Genomic DNA, 21,187 nt, shown 5'->3' with positions numbered 1-21,187 from the left:
TAAGTTTCTGGCTAGAGCATGGTTCAGTGGTAGTGTATGTGTGTGTAGCATGCTCAAGGTCCTGAATCCAATTCCCAGCACTAAATCAACAAAGCAAAACAAACAAACAAAAACCCCAATCCAGTTTCCATAGAAAAAACCCTAACTTACAACAGTTATACAATTGCCTCATTTCAGTACTTCATCCACTTTTGAGATTCATATGTCCTCCTTCCCCTTATACTAGGAATTGAACCCAGTGGTGCTTTATCATTACGGTTCATTCCCAGTCCTTTTTATTTTTTTTTATTTCATTTTAAGATAGGGTCTCACTAAGTTACCAGGTTGGCCTTAAACTTCTGCTTCAGCCTAAGTCACTGGGATAACAGGCATGCACCACCATGCCCAGCTTCAAATGCCTTTTTTCTAAGATATAGTTCCTGTTTAAGACATCCATTCTCTTCCACAAAGAGGCCCTGCATGTGAGACTTCTAGGACAGGCATCCACGGACACTTTCTGATTTAAACTGATATGTTCTTTGAGGTACACCAGAGACATGAAGAGGTGAACTCCTACATGTGCCAGGTGCAAAGAGCTATTCTACCTTTTTCTTTGAACCATTTCCCACTGCTTGGTTTGTGGTCACAGGTTCTTCTCAATTTCTGATGACCTGTCTTAGTCATGAAGAAGGTGTTCATAAAGTATCATCTGAGTATTATGAAATTATTCAGAGGGGAAAAATATGAAGTGACTAAAATGAGTACTTCATCCACTTTTGAGATTCTTCTGAGCTCCACCAGGTACACTAAATAAAACTATTGGCTTTTAGTTTACCTTTTTTGCTAATTTCAAGTCCTCTATCAAGTCTTCTTCTCCTTGAGAAAGTTCAAAGATTGCCTGAAAAAAAAAGGAGGAAATATATTTAATGAATTTTCCCTTCCTTTATGAGACCAAATTCAAACAGTGCCAGTTCTAGTACTCAAAAATCCATCTCTACTTTATTTAAAAAGGATTCTCGAAAAGTTAAATCAATCTAAAGAAAATGTACCTACTAGCTAAAACCTGCAAAGAAAAGATATTACAGTATTTCTGCATAATGGACTTCTCTGTGGGAGAAAGTATTGCCACAAATTTACAATTTAACAGTCATCTTCCATGTTTCAGTTTGAGCCATGGATTCTGCATCTTTGTTATCAATGTTAATCCTAAGAAAGGATTTAGGGTCTGTTCTCAGTAATGGACCTGGCAACATTATTGGCTGGCCCTTCACAGTTTGCCTCCCTCTTACTCAACAAAAGATGAATCTTAGTAGAAAGCTTTATTCCTATCACCGATTTGTCAGATGAGCGCAGGGGCGCATGCCTGTAATCCCAGCAACTCAGGAGGCTGAGGCAGGACAGTTGTAAATTCGAGGCCAGCCTTGGCAACTTAGTGAGATCCTGCCTCAAAAATAAAATAAAAAAGTCTGGGGATATAGCTCAGTGGTAGAACACCCCAGGTTCAAACCCTATTAAAAAAAAATCCTATCCTCCTCTTAGCTTCTAGTTGTTTGGTTTTGAGATTGGGATTGTACAAAGAATCCAAAACTTCATCACTCTAAATAAAAACTGGTGAAGTTAATTCATTCTAAAGTACTTCTGAGCTCCACCAGGTACACTAAATAAAACTATAGGAGCAGGCTGTGTGCAAGAGTGTATAAATGGGTCATTTCTAATTTGGCTCTATTAAGCCATCATAATTTAGAGAGCTATGATGCACAGAACATTTACATCAGAGGATCTAAATCCTTGGCAAACATTATGTTATTAAAGGACAAGTCTGTGACAATAGGTCAAGGACTACTGCAGGGCAGGACAGTGAATGTGGGGGCAGGAGAGTAGCCCAAGGGCCCAACCCCTCTGAGTTCCAGAAAACTCCATGGCTTTTTATTCTACTTTATTTACCTTTTTATTTTTAAATAATTATAGATTCACATGAAAAGTTACAAAAAATAGGCCAGGCAAGGTGGTGCAGGCCTGTAATCCCAGTGACTTGGGAGACTGGGGCAGGAGTGTAGAAAGTTCTAGGCCAGCCTTAGCAACTCAGCAAGTGTCTAGGTCAAAATAAAACAAAAAGGGCTGGGGGTGTAGCTCAGTGGTAGAGTGTTCCTGAATTTAATCCCCAGTATCACATCTACCCACATCCTACTATCCTCCCCCCCAAAAAATGAAAAAAGTGACAGAAATAGTCAGGAAGTCCTGTGCTGTGCACCCATCAACTGTGGTACATAACTCTAGGAAAATGATGGGCTCAAAATAACTGATTAGCCTTAATGTGGATCTTCGTCAGATCTCCTTGTCCATCTGTTTTACCAGAGCTCACTTATACAGACTGGCCAAATGTGGCCTCTAAGAGAGGCAAACCATAGACCTCCACACTAGGAAATACACCATGGGATTTGGTGCAGAAAAGGAGCCAAGTTTGAATCCTGACTCTGTAATATACTAGGTGGTGACCTCCTGCTCACCATGCCTTAATAATGTCCTCATCTATGGAATCCATCCTTCTTTTCTTCCCTTCCTTCCCCTTTCTCAATGTCAGATTGTACAAATTGTATATGTAACCTATTAACTTTTGGGAAAATATAGAGAAGCATAAAGAATAAAAACTTCAAATAATCCATAATAGCATCTTGTTAACTCTTGAGAACACAAGAATAACAAATTCAGTTTCTCCCATACTCTCACAACACATATCACTTCTGATATCCAGTATGTGGGGCTTTCCCCCACATACTGAACAAGCCATCAGTTTTGCAGTGGACATCAGTTGGGCCTCTCCTAATTCAATTTTGACACTATGTACCTGGGGACAGCATCAGATCCCACAAGTTGAGAACTCAGTCCCCAAGACTACTCCCCTGTCAGATGCCAATCCAGAATCCAATCTGCTATAAATCAGGGTTCCCATTACCCTCTCCTCAGGTTTGATTAATTTGCCAGAGGGGCTCACCAGACTCAGGGAAGCACTTAGGTTTACCAGTTTATTTTAAAGGATATTACAAAGGATATCAATGAACACCAGATGAAGAGATGAACATGCTGGAGTACAGGGGAAAGGGTGTGGAGCTTCCATGCCTCATCCAGGCACATACCCTCCAAGAACCTCCATATGTTCAGCAATCTGGATGCTTTCCAAACCTTATTATTATTATTTTTTTTAATGGAGGCTTCACTAAATCACTGGCCATTAGTTATCAACTTAACCTTCAACCTTTTCCCTTCCCCAGAGGTTAGACTTTCAGTCACAACCATCTATCTTGCCTTGGTCTCATTGGTAACCAGCCTCCATCTGGATTCTACCAAAGCTTGGTCAATCTATCAACAAACAAAATGCCACTCTGAAGATATGAGTTATATGCCAGGAAATGGGGATGAAGACCAAATACATCACAATATCACATTAACCAGATATTTCTTCACAGGACTTTTTTCAGTGCATGTATTATTTTCAAAGCCTTCATTTATTAATTGTTGAATAGGTAATACATTTACATGGCATAAAATTTATAGTGCACAAATGGGCACATGGTAAAAACTGTCCTTCTCACTTCCTTCCAGCCACCCCAGGAGGCAACACTGTTGACAGTTCCTTGAGTAGTCTTCCAGAAATATTTTATGGCTCTACAAGCAAATACATAAATATATTAATTTTTCTATTTTTATATACATGGTAGTATAGTCTACATCCTATTTTGTTACTTGCCTTATCCACTTAGCCAAACATACATATCAGCACTTCTTCATGTGTCTCTACAGTCGCATAGTATTTTATTTATTTATTTGGTACCAGGGATTGAACTCAAGAACACTTGACCACTGAGCCACATCCCCAGCCATATTTTGTATTTTATTTAGAGACGAGGTCTCACTGAATTGCTTAGCACCTCACTTTTGCTGAGGCTGGTTTTGAACTCTTAATTCTTCTGCCTCAAGCTCCCGAGCAGCTGGGATTAGAGGCATGTGCCATTGAGGGAAGCATTATTTCATTTATTTAGACTGGTTTCTAATAATAGTTGTTTAGGCTCCTTCCAAATTAGTACAATTATAAATATTACTGTAACAAGTAATCTTGTACATATATCTTTTCACCTATATACAAGCAGTCCTGGCAGATTTCCTAGAAAGGAACTGCTTAGTCAAAGAACCAGACAATTTTCAAGTTCCCCTTTTGCCAATGTCAAGTTCTCCACAAAAAAATAGAAATTGCAGCAGAGATCTCATTAGAGGATGCACAATGCAAAGTGCTTAGCATAGCCTGGCGTATGACAAACCTCCTAAAAAGTATAATGTCATCGCAGCCAATTATTAGGGTAATTGATACAGAAAGCTCATAAAGAATGGAATTAACTATGCACTAGAAAGAAGTTTTCTGCAAAGCTGAATCAAAGTTCTATAATCTGAATTTTTAAATTTTAAATTTTATCTTTTTGCATTGCTAGGAATTAAACTCCGGTTCATGCATGCTAAGCAAGTGGTCTACCACTGAGCTATACCCAGGCCTATAAACTAAATATTATAAAATATTCTAGAGGCTGCTCTCAAAATATAATGGAAAGGATTGTTTTTGTGAACTTCAGAATCTTAAATAGGCACTTGGTTTTAACATCCTGTAAACTCTAGATTTGCACATCAGTGTCTTTTTTTTTTTGTTTTAAAGAGAGAGTGAGAGAGAGAGAGAGAGAATTTTTAAAATATTTATTTATTTATTTTTAGTTATTGGCGGACACAACATCTTTGTTTGTATGTGGTGCTGAGGATCGAACCCTGGGCCACACGCATGCCAGGCGAGTGCGCTACTGCTTGAGCCATATCCCCAGCCCACATCAGTGTCTTTTTGAAGTGGGGGGCCACACCCACCCAGCTGGACACAGGTATTTTTCAGTTCCTTCCACTAGATTTGGAGACTGCGGTGCAGACCCTGCAAGATGCTCCCCTGCAGGGCACCTCCCTGGCAGATACAGGAACATACCTCCTGCCGTTTGATCTCCTTAGATGTAAGCATTTGATTGACACACACATCGAAGGTCTCGCTCCACAGCTTGCTGTCTCTCCGCTTGGTGCTTGAGGAAGAGGCATTTCTGGACCAGGGTCGGGGGGCAAGGATGTCAGGGCGGCTCTCGCTGCGGAAGCTAATGGAACGCTAAACAATGAGAAGAACAAGCCATCATGGGGTCAGCAGCAGAACTAGGTGGATCCTTTGAGCAGCTTCCTGTTGCTGATGGAACATAAATCATATATTTGCAAAAAAGAAAGGACGGGACCACAGGGCCTTTAGGAAGCAGGGCATTGTCTTGAGTCTACGTGCTAAGTAAAACTGGACATGTTCTACACGTGTACTACAACACCAAAACACGTCAGGCCAAACTCCTGGGCAACAGTAGCTCCCAGAAGAATGGTGAGCTCTACTTGTTTCCAAAGGCCACTTCCCCTCTTCAGAAGGACAAGGGATGATGGGCTGAGGTTGTGGTAGAGCACTTGCCTTGCTCAGGTAAGGCACTGGGTTTCATCCTCAGTACCACATTTTTTTTTTTAAAAACAAAGTTAAGGGGCTGGGGATATGCCTCAAGCGGTAGCGCACTCGCCTGGCATGTGTGCAGCCCGGGTTCGATCCTCAGCACCACATACAAACAAAGATGTTGTGTCCGCCAATAACTAAAAATAAATAAATAAATATTTAAAAAATTCTCTCTCTCTCTCTCTTAAAAAAAAAAACAAAGTTAAAAAGAAGTCTTAAAAAAGAGAGGCAGGGTGCTGGGTTTGTAACTCAGGGGTAGCACACTTGCCTAGCATGTGTGAGGCACTAGGTTTGACCCTCAGCACCACATAAAAATAAATCTATAAAATAAAGGTATTATGTCCATTTACAACTAAAAGAAAATATTAAAAAAACAAGACAACAAAAAACATCAGGCCTCACACCTACTCCCCTCCTCCTACCAACAGCACTTCCACTATCCCTGGGCATTCCACTGCACTTAGTTTGGGTGGACTCCACCAGACTTGACCAGTTAGAGTATTCCAACCCTGCTTCAGGGTCGGGCACTGAGTCCTGGAAATTTGCTACATGGTTTATAAAAAAGGGGGGTGGGGCGGCTGAGGTTGTGGCTCAGTGGTAGAGCGCTCGCCTCACACGTGAGAGACTCTGAGTTTGATCCTCAGCACCATATAAAAATAAGTAAACAAAATAAAGAGGGGCTGGGGATGTGGCTCAAGCGGTAGCGCGCTCGCCTGGCGTGCGTGCGACCCAGGTTCGATCCTCAGCACCACATACCAACAAAGATGTTGTGTCCGCCGAGAACTAAAAAATAAATATTAAAAATTCTCTCTCTCTCTCTCTCTCTCTCTCTCCCCCCCTTCTCTCCCCTCTCTCACTCTCTCTTTAAAAAAAAAAAAATAAAGATACTGTGTCCATGTATAACTGAAAAAAATTATTAAAAAATAAAAGAAAAGGGGAATTGTGATCTCAGGAGATAACTTCGGCAGGGGTTTCTTATAGTAACTCTCCCATGTCACAAAGGAGAATCTATCTGCTACAGGAGAAAAGGAAGGGACACACTGAATAAAGGATGGAGAGACTGACTGATAGAAGCAGCAGAAATGTAATGAGCTTTGCCAACACTAGTGTTTTGAACCCCTGGATTCCACTATGCCTGAAGCCAGGAAGAGCCACCTTTGGATATTTTAGTTACATGGGCTAATACATTACCCCTATTTACATTGATCTCAGCTGGAGTTCTGTCAACTCAAAAAGTCCCAATTAACATACATAATAAATACTATTTTAGCAGCAAATGATGATGGAATGGTCTAACCACCCAAAGTCCAACCCTGTGGCAGAAATATGCTACCATGGTGCTTTCTCATGACAGAAACAAATCATCAGGAAGGAAGTTAAATGCATCATCTTTAGTCCTCATCCTACAAGATTTCAACACACTCACTGGAAACTTTGCCAAAGCAATGAGGTATGACTGTGCTCAAAAACCATATTGTTATTTAACAAGTGTTCCCTGCCACCATTCCCTGTGGCCTTCTATGTCAAGTTCCAACTCCTTAGCTTGTCACAGAAGGCCTCTTGTAATCTGACTATAGGCTGCGTACTTAGGATCACATCCTGCCACTCACCCACAATCCCCCTATTCTTCAGCCATACTAGGCTATTTGCCATTCCCTCAGTGTGACATGCTTTGCCATCTCTTCGTGCTCCCTTCAAATCTTCTGTTTCTAGAATGCATTTCTTATATTTTACAGTTAATTCAGAATATAAGTCAAATACCATCTCCTCTAGGAAACCTTCACTAATGTTCGCTTGTCCTCCTCTCCCAGAGCAATTTGGACATACCTCTGATATAGCAATGATCACTTTTTACTATATATACTGGTCACCTGTTTTAAACTATAAACTTCCCAAGGGCAGGAACTGATTTTGCATGTGACATATGAGCCAAGATCACTAAGACGTTCTAAGGTAAGGTAGCTCAATTATTTTGAAATTCAACAATAAAATCCAATAAAGTAGAGTTTTTATTTGTTTGTTTTTTATGGTTTTTTTTTAAAGTGAGTGTGTGTGAGAGAGAGAGAGAGAGAATTTTTTATTATTTATTTTTTCGTTATTGGTGGACACAACATCTTTGTTTGTATGTGGTGCTGAGGATCGAACCCGGGCCGCACGCATGCCAGGTGAGCGCGCTACCGTTTGAGCCACATCCCCAGCCCTTTATGGTTGTTTTTTAATATGGTATTGCTCTGTTGCTCAGGCTGACCCCTGGGCTCCTGGGCTCAAGTAATCCTCCTACCTCAGCCTCTCAAGGAGCTGGGACTACAGATGTGCACCAATGCACCTGGCTAAGAGAATATTTTTTAAAGGAACCATCCAATGTAAGGTTTTTTTAAATAAGTTACTTGTTTAATGGAATATTATTCTAGCCAATAAAAGAATTCTGAGATAATTTAAAATCTGCATATGAATACTGTTTAATAATTATGCAAAAGTCCATAAGAGAAAAGATAAAATGGGAGTGCCACAAAATTCTATTTTTTTTCATCAGAGGTGATTTCTGATTTTCCTACTTTTTAATTTTTTATGACCTAAGAAAAAAATGAATAAACGAAAAATGTAAGGAGAAGCTTCCAAGGAGCTTCAAGGTATTACCAGAGCCTTCTGGAAGCTGGGAGTTAGCCATTTGCCAGTAGCAATACAAGCTCCTTGGGCTGGCACAAGCCTCTGTGAGCACCAAGAGCTTAGGATTGCTGGAGCAGACCTGGGCAGGAGATCAAGAAAACATGTGCACCCAATACACAGTTCGCTAATGGCATCTTGCAAATCCTTATGATCTCTTAAAACAGTTCCTTATAAACAATAACCAGATTAAATGAATTTAGATCCCCTGTGCTCAGAATCAATTAACCATAGTTGCTGAAAGGTCAAAACATGCATAGTGTGTCACCAAGTAACTCCATTTGCTGTTTTGAAGGCATCCCAGACAGGCATTAAAGCCCAGAACCAAAGAAAAACACACACAAAAAGAAAATTCAAAATGAAACACAGTTTCCACTTTTACTTAAAAGAATCACCCTCCTACCTCCTTACATTTTCAGTCCCTAACCAACTTCAGACTTTCTCCCCCAGTTTGGAAGTAATTTATGTTAATTTTAAAATTTCAGATAATACAGACATCTCAGACATTTAATATTAAGTAGCAATTCCCTCCTTTCCCCAAGGCTTCCTAAAAGGAACCACTGTTGAGTCTGTTCTATATCTTTCCAAACTTCCCCCTTACATTTGCTAACATTCACGAAAAACAATGTTATCTTCTTCTTTGAAATATCTTCATGTTGGGGCTGGGGATGTGGCTCAAGTGGTAGCGCGCTCGCCTGGCATGCATGCGGCACCACATACCAACAAAGATGTTGTGTCCGCTGAGAACTAAAAAATAAATATTAAAAATTCTCTCTCTCTCTCTCTCTCTCTCTCTCTCTATCCCCTCTCTCACTCTCTCTTTAAAAAAAAATATATATATATCTTCATGTTATGGTGTAAGACTCAAAATCAATCTCTCTCTCTCTCTCTCTCTCTCTCTCTCTCTCTCTCTCTCTCTCTCTCTCCACATTTATAGACGGACATAATACCTTTATTTTATTTATTTTTCTGTGGTGTTGAGGATGAAACCTACCACTGAGCCACAACCCCAGCCCTGTAAGACTTAATCTTTACAAAAACAGAGGTGAAATGCACAGAGCATAATCATTTTTAAAGTGAACAAGTCAGTAGCATTTAATAAGCTCACAGTGTTATACAACTTCTACCTCTACTTCTAAAACATTTCTCATCACCCTAAGGTTACTCATTTTTTTCAGTGACTGCAGTTAGTTATCTTATGGTCGAAGCAGACTACACTATTTTAATTAATTCCCAACTAATGGACATTAAAATTACTCCCAGTATCTGTATCTGGCTATTATAAAAAGTGAACATCCTTCATGTAGTCATGTTAGTATATCTGTAAGGCAGATTCCTTAGGTAAAATTCCTTAAGTCTAAAATATTTCAACATTCTATTTATTTATTCTCTTAATTAATTAATTAATTTATTTATTTATTCTCTTAACAGAGCTGGGATTGAACCTGGGCCTCAAGCACACTAGGCAAGTGCTCCACCACTGAGCCATATTCCCAGCCTTCATATAACATTTCAAGGCTTGGTATGTGCTGTCAAATTGACCTTCAAATAAACTGGTTCAACTGTATATCTCCCAGATAGTCATGGGTAGCATACTTTATTTATACTCTCATCAACAAGGTATTATTATCAGTCTGATGGGCAAAACTATATCCGAATTTCAGTTTCACGTTTTGAATATAAGAAAAATATATACATATATATTAAATATATATATATATATATTTGGCGGGGGGAGTATTGGAGATTGAATTCAGAGACACTCAACCAATGAGCCCTCCTACACCTCCACATCCCTGGCCCTATTTTGTATTTTATTTAGAAACAGGGTTTCATTGAATTGCTTAGCACCTCGCTTTTATTGAGGCTGGCTTTGAACCCACGATCCTCCTGCCTCATTCCCAAACTGCTAGGATTATAGGAGTGTGCCACTGTGCCAGGCAAGCATATTTTTTTTTTTTTAAAGAGAGTGAGAGAGGAGAGAGAGAGAATTTTTTAATATTTATTTTTAGTTCTCGGCGGACACAACATCTTTGTTGGTATGTGGTGCTGAGGATCGAACCCGGGCCGCACGCATGCCAGGCGAGTGCGCTACCACTTGAGCCACATCCCCAGCCCAGGCAAGCATATTTTTATATATGTATTGAAATATTCCCCAGAGAGCTGGAGATTTTCTTCTGAGGCAACTTGGGGAAAATGAGAGAGGTGGGCTATACTAGGTGAACTCCATCATCAAGAATTCCTCATTTTGGTTGGGCACAGTGGTGTACTCCTGTAATCCCAGCAGCTTGGAAGGTCAAAGCAAGAGGATCATGAGTTCAAAACCAGTCTCAGCAAAAGAGAGGTGTTAAGTAACCCAGTGAGACTTGTCTCTAAATAAAATAAATAATAGGGCTGGGGGTGTGGCTTAGTGGTCCAGTGCTCCTGAGTTCAATCCCCAGTACCCCACCCCCCAAAAAAAATAATTCCTCATTTTGTGTTTGCTCAGTGATTTCTGGGCTCCAAGTCCCATGGGGGTATTATCACTGAAGTCCTTTATGTGCCTGCCTGTGCTTAGACCTTCTGATTCAATCTCTCCAATCCTTGCCCCTACCCTGCAAGGTGGGATTTGTTTTCATTTTACCTGTGAGGAAACTTGAGGCCGAGAGAAGTTAAGGCAATTGCCAAGGCAGGATCCAAAAATCAGATATGTTTGTTCCAAAGCCTGAGTATTTTCTGCTCTTGGGGGCTACATATGCAGTTTCCATACAAGTCATGCACTGTGGGGAGGTTTCAATGAGAGGAGATACAGTTCCTGCCTTCTAGGAGTTGAAATCAAGTAAGGAGAGAAAATGCATTTGTTCTGTTTTAGGAATAATGAGTGATCACTGACCAATCAAACTTCAGTTTTTTGAATGAGGGGTTGTCTTGGACACTAGGATATTTAGCAATCTGACCACTAGATGCTAGTAGCACTCCACCCCAGTTGTACCAACCAAAACATCGGTAGACACTGCCAAATATCCTCTGGGTTGAGAAACACTGGTCCATGGTACCTATGTCCACGGTAACAAGGTCCACCTTGAAGGGAGAAACCCACACTTGGGAGGGACCACCTAAAAACAGAAACATATACATAGATCTATTTCCAGGGGTATGGGGATTCTGGGACTGAAATGAGAAAATGTTCCATCCAGGACAAGCAAGAGTTTCCATGAGGAAATCTGGCCTAGCAAATAAGCTGAAAACCCAGACCTCATAATTACTGGCAGCTAAAACAATGGCCACAAGAGACACAGGTAAAGCAGATTTAGGAAATGGGTGTTCACATTTATGCCCAAGCTGGGTATGTGGAAAAAACACTGCACATGCAAAGGGGACTGTCCGGGTGGAAAGTGGAGGCCCTTTACACATGTCAGAGGAAATGTACACCCAGCAGGTAGACATGGTGGGACAGATTTGATTTATTAATGCTGTCTGTTCAGCTGGGTGCTCCCTATCCTTTTTCAAAAACAGAAAAGTTTCCACAGCCAGAGATAACATGCTCCAGTGAAGAGAGGTCAAGATGGGTAAACCCTCCATAAGTTCCCTCCTAACTGTATTTCTATTTGGTAGCAAAGGGTTCGTTATTAAATGGAATGTGAAATGTTCTCCCATCACATTCTGGAGGACTCTTCTAAAAGCTTGATTAGAGAAATTAGCTGAAAGTTAGAAAAGAAAACTTCTCTGTTGTGTAGCCATGTCACATTTGCCCCTCATGCCAGCCCCTGGAGAGGCATTGGCAGGCTCTTCCACTTTTAACAGATGAGAAATTAAAGGACCAGAGGATTAAGTAACTGGCACACGATAGTGTTGGAATAGGAATGGAGTCCAGATGTTGAACTCCAGAACACAGATTTCGGTTAAGAACAAAAGCTCTGGAGTAAAGTAAACATGGTTTCAAGTCAACTCAATGGTTGAGGGACCTTGGAAAACTTCCTTTCTCTTTCTGGAACTCAGCTTCTTCATCTTTAAAATTGGCATTTGAACATGATACTTTTTTTTTTTTTTGTGGTACTGTGGATTCAACCCAAGGCCTTGTACAGGTTAGGCAAGAGCTCTATCACTGAACTGCACTTAAAAAAAATTATTACCTTAATTATTGCTTTAAGACAGGTTCTCAATAAATTTCCCAGGTTATCATTGAACTTGCAACCCCTCTGCCTCAATCTCCCAAGCAAACTGGGATTAAGGGTATGTGCTGCCATACCTCGCTGGGGCATGATAATAAGTATCACACAAAGTTGTAATGTTATAGTGAGGACTGGATATGATATAGAGTGTCAGAGGCTTAGCTAAATGCCTGGAGTTCAGCAAGCAGGAGGTGGTTGGTAACTATCACTATTAGATTTTTTTTTGTTTTAAAGAGAGAGAGGGGGGGGAGGGGGAGAGAGAGGGAGAGAGGAGAGAGGAGAGAGAGAGAAAATTTTAATATTTATTTCTTTTAGTTTTCGGCGGACACAACATCTTTGTTTGTATGTGGTGCTGAGGATCGAACCCGGGCCGCACACATGCCAGGCGAGCACACTACCGCTTGAGCCATATCCCCAGCCCCACTGTTAGATTTTTGACTGCACTGCTACCATTAGTGCTGGTTTATATACAGTAGTCTCTCCTTATCCCTGGGAATATGTCCCAAGAGCCCCAGTGGATGTCTGAAACCACAGAGAGTACTGAACCTAATATTCACCATGCTTTTTCCTATATATACCTATCACAGGTATCATCATAAAGTTTAATTCATAAATGAGGTATAGTAAGAGTTTAAGTATAACAAAAATGGAGTAATTTTAATATTATAATAAAAGTTATTTAAAACTTATGAACTATTTATTTCTGGATTTTTCCATGTAATATTTTCAGATCACTATTGACTACAAAGTAATAAACTGGGAAAAGTGATATCATAGGTAAAGGGACTACAGTATGTTTTCATCTGTTAGCAAACAGCAGACACACCTCAGAGCTTCTTGGACCAAACAGCTCCTTGAAGGATCTTCACTAAGAATAACTTAAAGAGTGAGAAAAACCATTAGAAGGATAGTGCTATTTATAAGAGATCTGGGAAGAGCCAAAAGTGCCTAACAACAATGATTAGTTAAATAAGTCACAGTGTAACCATAAAATGGAATATTCCATGGTTGTTCAAAAAAACATTCTTTTTCAGAAAAGCTTAATGATGAGTGGCAAACCTTACAGACAGACATAGGCAAGAGAAGAAAGCTCTTGATTTACAATAACACTAAACATCAACAGGGGTTACACCCTTGGATAATGAGATTTTAATCTTCCGCTTCGTAATTTTCTACATTTATCTTTTACACTTCTTGTAATGAACAGATATTAACTAAAAAAAACCCCAAAATCAGTTGACATATATGCAAGAATAAGAACACTGAGTGAGAAGTGACACTATAAAAATAAAATCAAATATCTAGAATTTGGTTCAGATTAATGCCCAATAAAAACATAGTAAAAGGTCACTCAATCATTTGAAAATCAATACATTTCAAAACCCAAAGAACCAATGCAAAGAGAAACCTTTTGTAGCTTAGAGAAATTCTAAGTTAAATAAATGAAAAGCTGAAAACAATATTTGGTGTCGGTATGGAAAAAATATACAACTTGCTTTGAGCCAGCCCAAAATGATGAAGCCTTCTAGAAGCCTGGGGCAGCTACCCAACCAATGTTATAGGGTACCATCAACAGGCCCTTGTATGCTAATGTTAATGACAAAATATTCCCCTCACTGAAAACAATGACTCTCCCCACCGCCCCCAAGCAAAGTAAGGGACATCTGAGAGGTAAGATGTTCCAGCTCCAAAGTGTGGTGGTTATTTTTAGATTCTGACAAATTGTAGGCTTTTTCTTTTTAATTTTTTTTTCAGTTGTAGATGGACATAATTCCTTTATTTATTTAACTTTATGTGGTGCTGAGGATTGAACCTACTGCCTCACACGTGAAAGGCAAGTGCTCTACCACTGAGTCATAACCCTAGTCACAAATTGCAGGCTTTATTATGACCAACTTTTTAACTTTTTTTGCAGAGCCTGCCATGAGAAAGGCACCCTGAACACCCTGTAGAGTCCCAGCTCCACCACTTACCAGCTGTGTGACTCTGGGCACATGTTTAAACATTCAGGTTTTTACCCTGTAAAGTGGTAATGAAGCCCACCTTGCAGAGACTGGGAGGTACTGATATGAGGTCATGAACATAAAGTGCTTTGTATGGAACCAAGATCATAGTAGCTAATCAACTAGTGAGAGTTCTTATTAAAAATAAGAAACAGCAAGCTTTAAATTACAAGTCAACTATTTACAGTGGTTTGCTATTACTCCAGGAATAATGAAGAACAGCAGAAAACTAGAAGTTCTTCCTCATACAGAATTCAGGTTCCTTCTCAGCTATACCATTTCCTCGTAACAGCAAGGTAGATCTGGTTGCTGGTTATTTCCCACAACACACATATATACACACAAACCCCAAGTTCATCTCCACATCTGCCAAGCAACTAGGGGCCAAGGACTTATGACATCAAACCAAGGGACTAAGTTGCAGGTCCTTAAAGAAGAAAATCATGGCTGCCAAATGTACAGAACAGCACGTATCCTTGTGAGATCATTTATTTCTCATATCTAGATGGTATCCGTTTGTGTGCTCCTATCTCAACCCTGAAATGCCCTTTCTCCCCTTCATCCTTATCAGCTCTGAGCCATCCCAGACAAATCCCTCCCTCTTTGCAAGGCAGCCTTTCTTGATGTCTTCCATCCCTAAGCCACTACTAAACTCTCTCTCTCCCTCAAATACTTTATTACGTAAGATTTTCAAGTCTTAGTTGAGTACATGGCTGTGGTTATCAGGAACCATTCTAAAACCAAGCAATTCTCCCTGGAGGGGCCAGAGTTGGGAAGGAGTACTGTGGGGAGCCACTTGGAATGACTCATGCCTTCCAGTCCTGAAGCAAGAGGCTCTGACCAATCACTATATTTCGAGGTGACTTGGGCGTTGTCCCAGCCCAGGAAGTCAAAGGCTGTCACCCTGGAGTTGAGCTACACTCACCTATTCCTTTGTAATCCTACCCCTTTTTCCTGTTTGGGATAGAATGTTCCATGGAAGTTCCCTTTGTGTGTCCCCTTCTCTTGCTCTGCCTTTGGGTGTGGCCTTCCTAGAGGTCAGTCAATCTGCTGACAGCAGACATCATGAGGCTAGATTCAACCTTCTGAAACCTGACCCCTTGCCTCATTTGAATGGTTTCTCCCCAATGAAAGGGTTCAGCGCTTGCTCCTCTCTCTTTCCTCGAACCCCTAAGGTCAGAGGAGCTTCACAGGACCCAAAGAAAAAGGTATCTCTGTCTCTTGTGCGATTATTTCACACAGCCCAGTTCACCTGGAGTCACCCTGAGTGTTTTAGTCATGAGGAATGCGACAGAATACATGTTCTGATGTGTTGGTTAAAGAAGAAGGGCAGGGCCCCATCACTAGGCAAGTACCCACTGTCAGCCCCTGGGGAGACCCTAGGAGTAGCAATGGCCACTGTTTCTAATAATAACAGTGATAATAATGGCAACTACCAATATTTTTTTTTATCACATTTTAAGTAATGTGTAGTTTTAGGCACTATTGACACAGATAAATAACTTTGGGGGCTGCGTGTAATGGCATGTGCCTGTAATCCCAGCAGCTTGAGAGGTCAAAGCAGGAGGATCCTAAGTTCGAAGCCAACCTTGGCAACTTAACAAGACCCTATCTCAAAATAAAAAAAATAAAAAGAGCTGGGGATATAGCTCAGTGGCAGAGCACTTTTCTAGCATGCACAAGGCCCCAGGTTCAAAAACAAAAATATAAACAAAAAATTTTTTACCTTTTTATGTTCATAACCTTTGGTTGGAATTACACTCTAGGAATATAATTGAAGGAAAGAAAAAAAATTACAGGCACACACAAGAACGCACAAAATCTGTGATCAGGATGTTTAAAGCAATATTATCTACAAAGATTAAAAGAAAAAAAGGGGGGGCACCATTTAAATGTTCAACAATATGAGTGTGATTAAATAAACTGCCATATCCTTTGGGCAAAACTCTATGAACCCATTAAGAACTGGGTCCATGAGCTGGGTGAAGTGGCACATGTTTACAATCACAGCTACTTGGCAACTGAGGCAAGAAGACTGAGGCTAGTCTTCTAGGCAACTTAGTGAGACACTGTCTCAAAAATAAAAAATAAAAATGACTGGGTATGTAGCTCAGTGGTAAAGCATTCCTGGGTTCAATGCATGGAACCAAAAAAAAAAAAGCAGTATGATTATGAAGTTGGTTTTAAAAAATATGCATGTTGCTGGGGATGTAGCTCAGTGGTAGAGTGCCTTCCTAGCATGTACAAGGGCCTATGTTCACTTCTAACACAGGAAAAAAAAATGCATGCCGCTATATATACAGTAAAAGAACAACTGCCTGAGTACATACTGAAAGGCTAATGTAAGCTTTTTTGGTGATATGGAGGAAGGATTACAAGTGACTCTTACTCCCTTTTTTGTATATCACTGTAGTTTTAAATTTTATGTTATATAATCAAAAGAAAGCACAATAGATGGTACTTTTTTAAAAAATAGGACAAATATCTTCAAATGATATTCAACATAGTTAGCAATACAAAAATATCCACATCCTAAATATTCACCAGTAGGCCAATTGTGTAAAATAAATCATATCAACACATTGAAATAATATATACATAGTCCATAAAGATCAGATTTTTCCAAGAACAACGGGGATATAATACTTCTTCTCCTACATAAAAACTTCTCATCCAGGTAAATGACAAGAGGAGGATGAAAATAGATGAAACAAAACATACTAAGCCAAAAACAAACAAAGAAAAAAAAAAGCATTAAAAGAAATAAATAGGGATATTTAAGTTGGTTTTTTTTTTATATGATATTGGGGAGTGAACCTAGGTTTGCTCTACCATAAAGCCACAACCCCAGCCCTTTTTATTATTTTGAAACAGAGTCTCACTAAGTTGCTGAGGCTGGTCTCAAATTTGTGATCCTCCTGCCTCAGCCTCCCAAGTTGCTGGGATTATAGGCATGTGCCACTGCACCCAGCTAGGGCTATTTAACTTTAACGAAAGGCCCAATGCACACAAGAAACTGTAACAGTAACAAATATGAACATTTTTGCACCTAAATGCAGAGCTTGGAAACACATGAGACCAACACGGATGCCACAGATCATCTGTGGTCACCTCGAAGGCAATAACCCCAAAGGCAGCCAATCACACAGACAGTGATGAAGGTGGAGAGACTCTGAGTGACCCCAAAGTAGGCTCAGGGGATGTAAACTATGTACTTATACCCCAAATAACACTGGGAGAAAATTATTAAAATACGAACAGGAGGTAGTTTTGGAGTAGAAGGCTATCCATGTTCTTTTCTCTTTCTTTTCTGTATTTTTTCCATAATGAACATACTTTCATAACAGAAGAGAAAAAAGTTGCTGTCCAAAGAGAATAAAGGGCTACATCACAGAGCAATGAGCACAGCATTCTGTCACATGTGCTGGACTCAGTGCAAATGAGTCCTGCAGCTGTGCACAGCAGTCACAGGAGAGGCAGGGAGAATCAAGCTGCCAGCCCACAGGAAGCTCACCTTCCCACTCCACACCAGGGGAGTACGCTCTGGCCCCTTTCGAACCTGGGCCAGGTTTTCCTCTCCTGCAGTCCAGGGAGGGAATTTATAGGCCCAGAGGGATTCAGACATCTGTGCTCCAGTCTACAGACCCACTAACCTTCCTGGAAAGAAAGCAGACAGAGCGCCATGCAGACGTCGGCCTGTCCCTTCCCGACATCCACAAATGCAGCCTTTGTGCTGTGGCCCAAGCCCCCAGCCCATATGGGTTCAGGGAGGCAAGAGAGAACAAATCCTGCTGTATGCTCCAAGGACCACTCACATTTGTGACGGGGCTTTTAGTCTTTTGAGGGAGGCTGCCAGCCCAAAGCTCTCCTGATATCCTCCTGGGATAACTGCTCTCCCAAGGAACCAGAGGAAGACCTACTAAGTGATCCTGTATTGATGAAAGCATTGTGTTCAGGCCTCAGTCATCTCTTAGCCTACAATGAAAAGGAACCTGACTTGAGAGATATAATTGGATATCCAAAGGGATCCATACACATCTAAGATGCCAGGAGCCAGGGAAAAGGAATTCTACAACAGAAAATCAAGCTGCTCCATGACAGCCCCAAGTCATTTTTGGAAGAGAAAAGGCATAAATAATATATACATGTGGGTGAGGATGAATGGCTGCTTAGAGGCTCAGGCAGCCCAGACTTTCCTGATTTCTCTTTCTTCCCTATTAGAAATGTCCTGGAGCTCCAGACAAACTGCGGAAGGATATGAAATTGGTTTACTGAACATCCCTGTGAGGCCTGCTTGTCCTCCTTATCCTTCCTGTTCCTCAAGCTATGTTAGCATCTACACCCAGTCTAGCCGCTGAGGGAAACAGTAAAGTCAGGGAGCAGTTACTGGGATGCTAGGACTGAAAATAATGCTGCAGAATGCAGAATGGAAATAATGTTGGACTGCGTGCTCCAAGGTGAGCTGCAGAGATACCTAGTGGGCAAGATGGCATTCTCCACGCTTCATGGATCATTTGTGGACATGCTGTGTAAGGCTGACTACAACCCACAGGGCGCATTTTCTATTCACTGACCTCTCCACCCCCACCAGGACACACTTGAGAATAAACATGTTACTCAAGTACTTTTTGTGTCTTTATGCATAACTATATGAATAACTGTTCTATTTCTGCCAGGTTGTTTCTGTCCCATATGTACAGCTAGAGTCAGCAATTCATCATATTTGAAAAAAGTAAATAGAAAAATTCCTTTGCCAAAAAGGAAAAAGAAAAAAAAAAGACTTTGAAGCTTTGAAAACCAATTTTTACATTTCAGTTTTCCCTCGGGTCTGGCTTTCTCATCCTTGCTTGGTCTTAGTCTACTAGATTTCAGACATGATTTCTTTCTTTCCCAATTCTCCAGGTCAATGCAAATTTCCAAGGTGATCAAATATTTTCTCTAGTGTTTCCTGAGTAGGATCTCCAAAAACAGGAGAAAAGAAATGAAGATTTCCTGAGAAGCCAAAAGAAAGACAGTGAGGGCAAGATCATGGAGGATCTCAAAGCAATGTATCATCAGAGCTGGGCTGCAGTGAGAGACACAGAAGCTGCTTTTCCTAGGAGCATGAATACAAAAGTCTATAGTTCAGGCAAAGCAATGATAGCAAGTGAAGCAAAGGGACCAGTGTTAGAAGGAGAGTGGGGGAACATCCGTAGGTGACAGGTGGCTAGTTACTCTAGTCCAACTCATTATTGCCACATGGGAACCTAAGCCCATCTCTGCCATGAATCTACAAGAAAGCAACTCCATACAGAACAGAGCAACAGGAAGGCAGGAAGAAGAATATAGTGCTTGGTGAGGTCTTATTCGGTGCCTGTGGAATGAATGAGGACCTCCTGGGCACAGGGTGGGACATTCTGGGGGAAAACAACAGGAAGAGATGGCCAGTGATGGGGGTGTTCCATAATCAAGAGAAGAAATTGCTACAGAGTGAACCTGAATCACAGTCACTAGGATGCAGAAGAAATAGTCAAATGCAGAAGAAGGCTAAAGAATTACCAAAAAGCAGAACTCAGTGAAAGACCAGACATGAATCAGGTGGTGATGATTCTTCCAGGGGAAGCTGATGGCAATGAGCTTGTCCAGTGGGGCTCAGAACTGGTCATAAAAGAGCAGGTAAAGACATCCTTCTTCACTAGTTTTGCAGTCCTTCATCTGGCTCCCCAGTTGACCTTATTCTCTTTTTCTCTGTTCTTCCATAAAAAAAGATCAGGGTGTAACTAGGGGCCCAGGGGACTAACCACTGAGAGAAACAGAGCCAAACCTACAGCAAATTAGGTGATGAGGGATTCATTTGGGAGCAACTGTTGGCACAGTTAACAGAGGAATGGGCACCAAGGGGATGAACTCTGGAGAGGGATAGCATCTATAGGAAAGTGGCAGGAACAGAATGGGCTCTGTGGAGTCATGGTATATTGGCTAAACTGTGAAAAAGCACAGACAGAAATTGGGTAAGGAAGAACCCCAAAGAGTTCTCAAGTCATGGATTTTTGTCACATGAGACATGTCTGGTGTTCTGGTTCACAATTTTCTTAAGGATGCAGAAAGCAAGGATAATATTGCCAAGCCAAAGTATTTCGGAAAAAAAGAATGGCTCACTTGAAATGGTTCAGCTATATTGGGTGAGCCTTTTCATGGCATGATTTCTGTGGGCTTGAGTTTAAAAGAGGACACTTGGGTCTAAGGCCTTAGATAAATCTCAATTTTCACTTTAAAAAATAAACTTCATCAGGAGTTTAAGAATAACTACAGCTGGGCATGGTGGCACATGCCTACAATCCCAGCAGCTCAGGAGATGGAGGCAGGAGGATAGAAAGTTCAAAGCCAAACTCAGCAACTTAGAAAGGTCCTAAGCAAGTTAGTAAGACCCTGTCTCAAAAGATAAAAGAAACCTGGGCTAAGGATGTGGCTAGTGGTTAAGCACCCTTGGGTTCAATCCCCAGTACAGAGAGAGAGAGAGAGAAATAACTACAAACACTCATTAACTAAAAAATTACTATAGTAACCAATATTTACTACTGAATTAATTAGTAAATTATTATTATTATTATTAAAGAGAGAGAAAGAAATTTTAAAAAATATTTATTTTTTAGTTTTCGGTGGACACAACATCTTTATTTTATTTTTATGTGGTGCTGAGGTTTGAACCCAGCGCCCTGTGCATGCCAGGCGAGCATGATACTGCTTGAGCCACATCCCCAGCCCCTAATTAGTAAATTATTGATGGCTAACAAAGGGCCAAAGCACTATAGGAGACCCTTTGAATATACTGTCACATAAATCTTTACAACTAT

The 21,187-nt window shown here is 40.7% G+C and overlaps 1 protein-coding gene across 4 annotated transcripts in view; it reads right to left on the bottom strand.

The window, feature by feature from the left end:
- The window catches only part of ARHGEF3 (Rho guanine nucleotide exchange factor 3), a 276,854-nt gene that overhangs the window by 21,861 nt on the left and 233,806 nt on the right, over window positions 1-21,187 (bottom strand). For all 4 annotated transcript variants that reach the window (XM_081283736.1, XM_081283737.1, XM_081283738.1 and 1 more), the window contains 2 exons: window positions 4,991-5,161; window positions 815-877 (listed from right to left, as the gene is read on the bottom strand). In XM_081283736.1, coding sequence (XP_081139862.1) covers window positions 815-877; window positions 4,991-5,161 — 234 coding nt within the window. The remainder of the gene's footprint in view (window positions 1-814; window positions 878-4,990; window positions 5,162-21,187) is intronic.

This window comes from Spermophilus citellus (genome assembly GCF_964194105.1).
Source record: "Spermophilus citellus genome assembly, chromosome: 3".
Classification (NCBI taxonomy): domain Eukaryota; kingdom Metazoa; phylum Chordata; class Mammalia; order Rodentia; family Sciuridae; genus Spermophilus; species Spermophilus citellus.
Note: the sequence above shows the minus strand (reverse complement) of the source record. Positions and strands in the feature narration are given on the sequence as shown.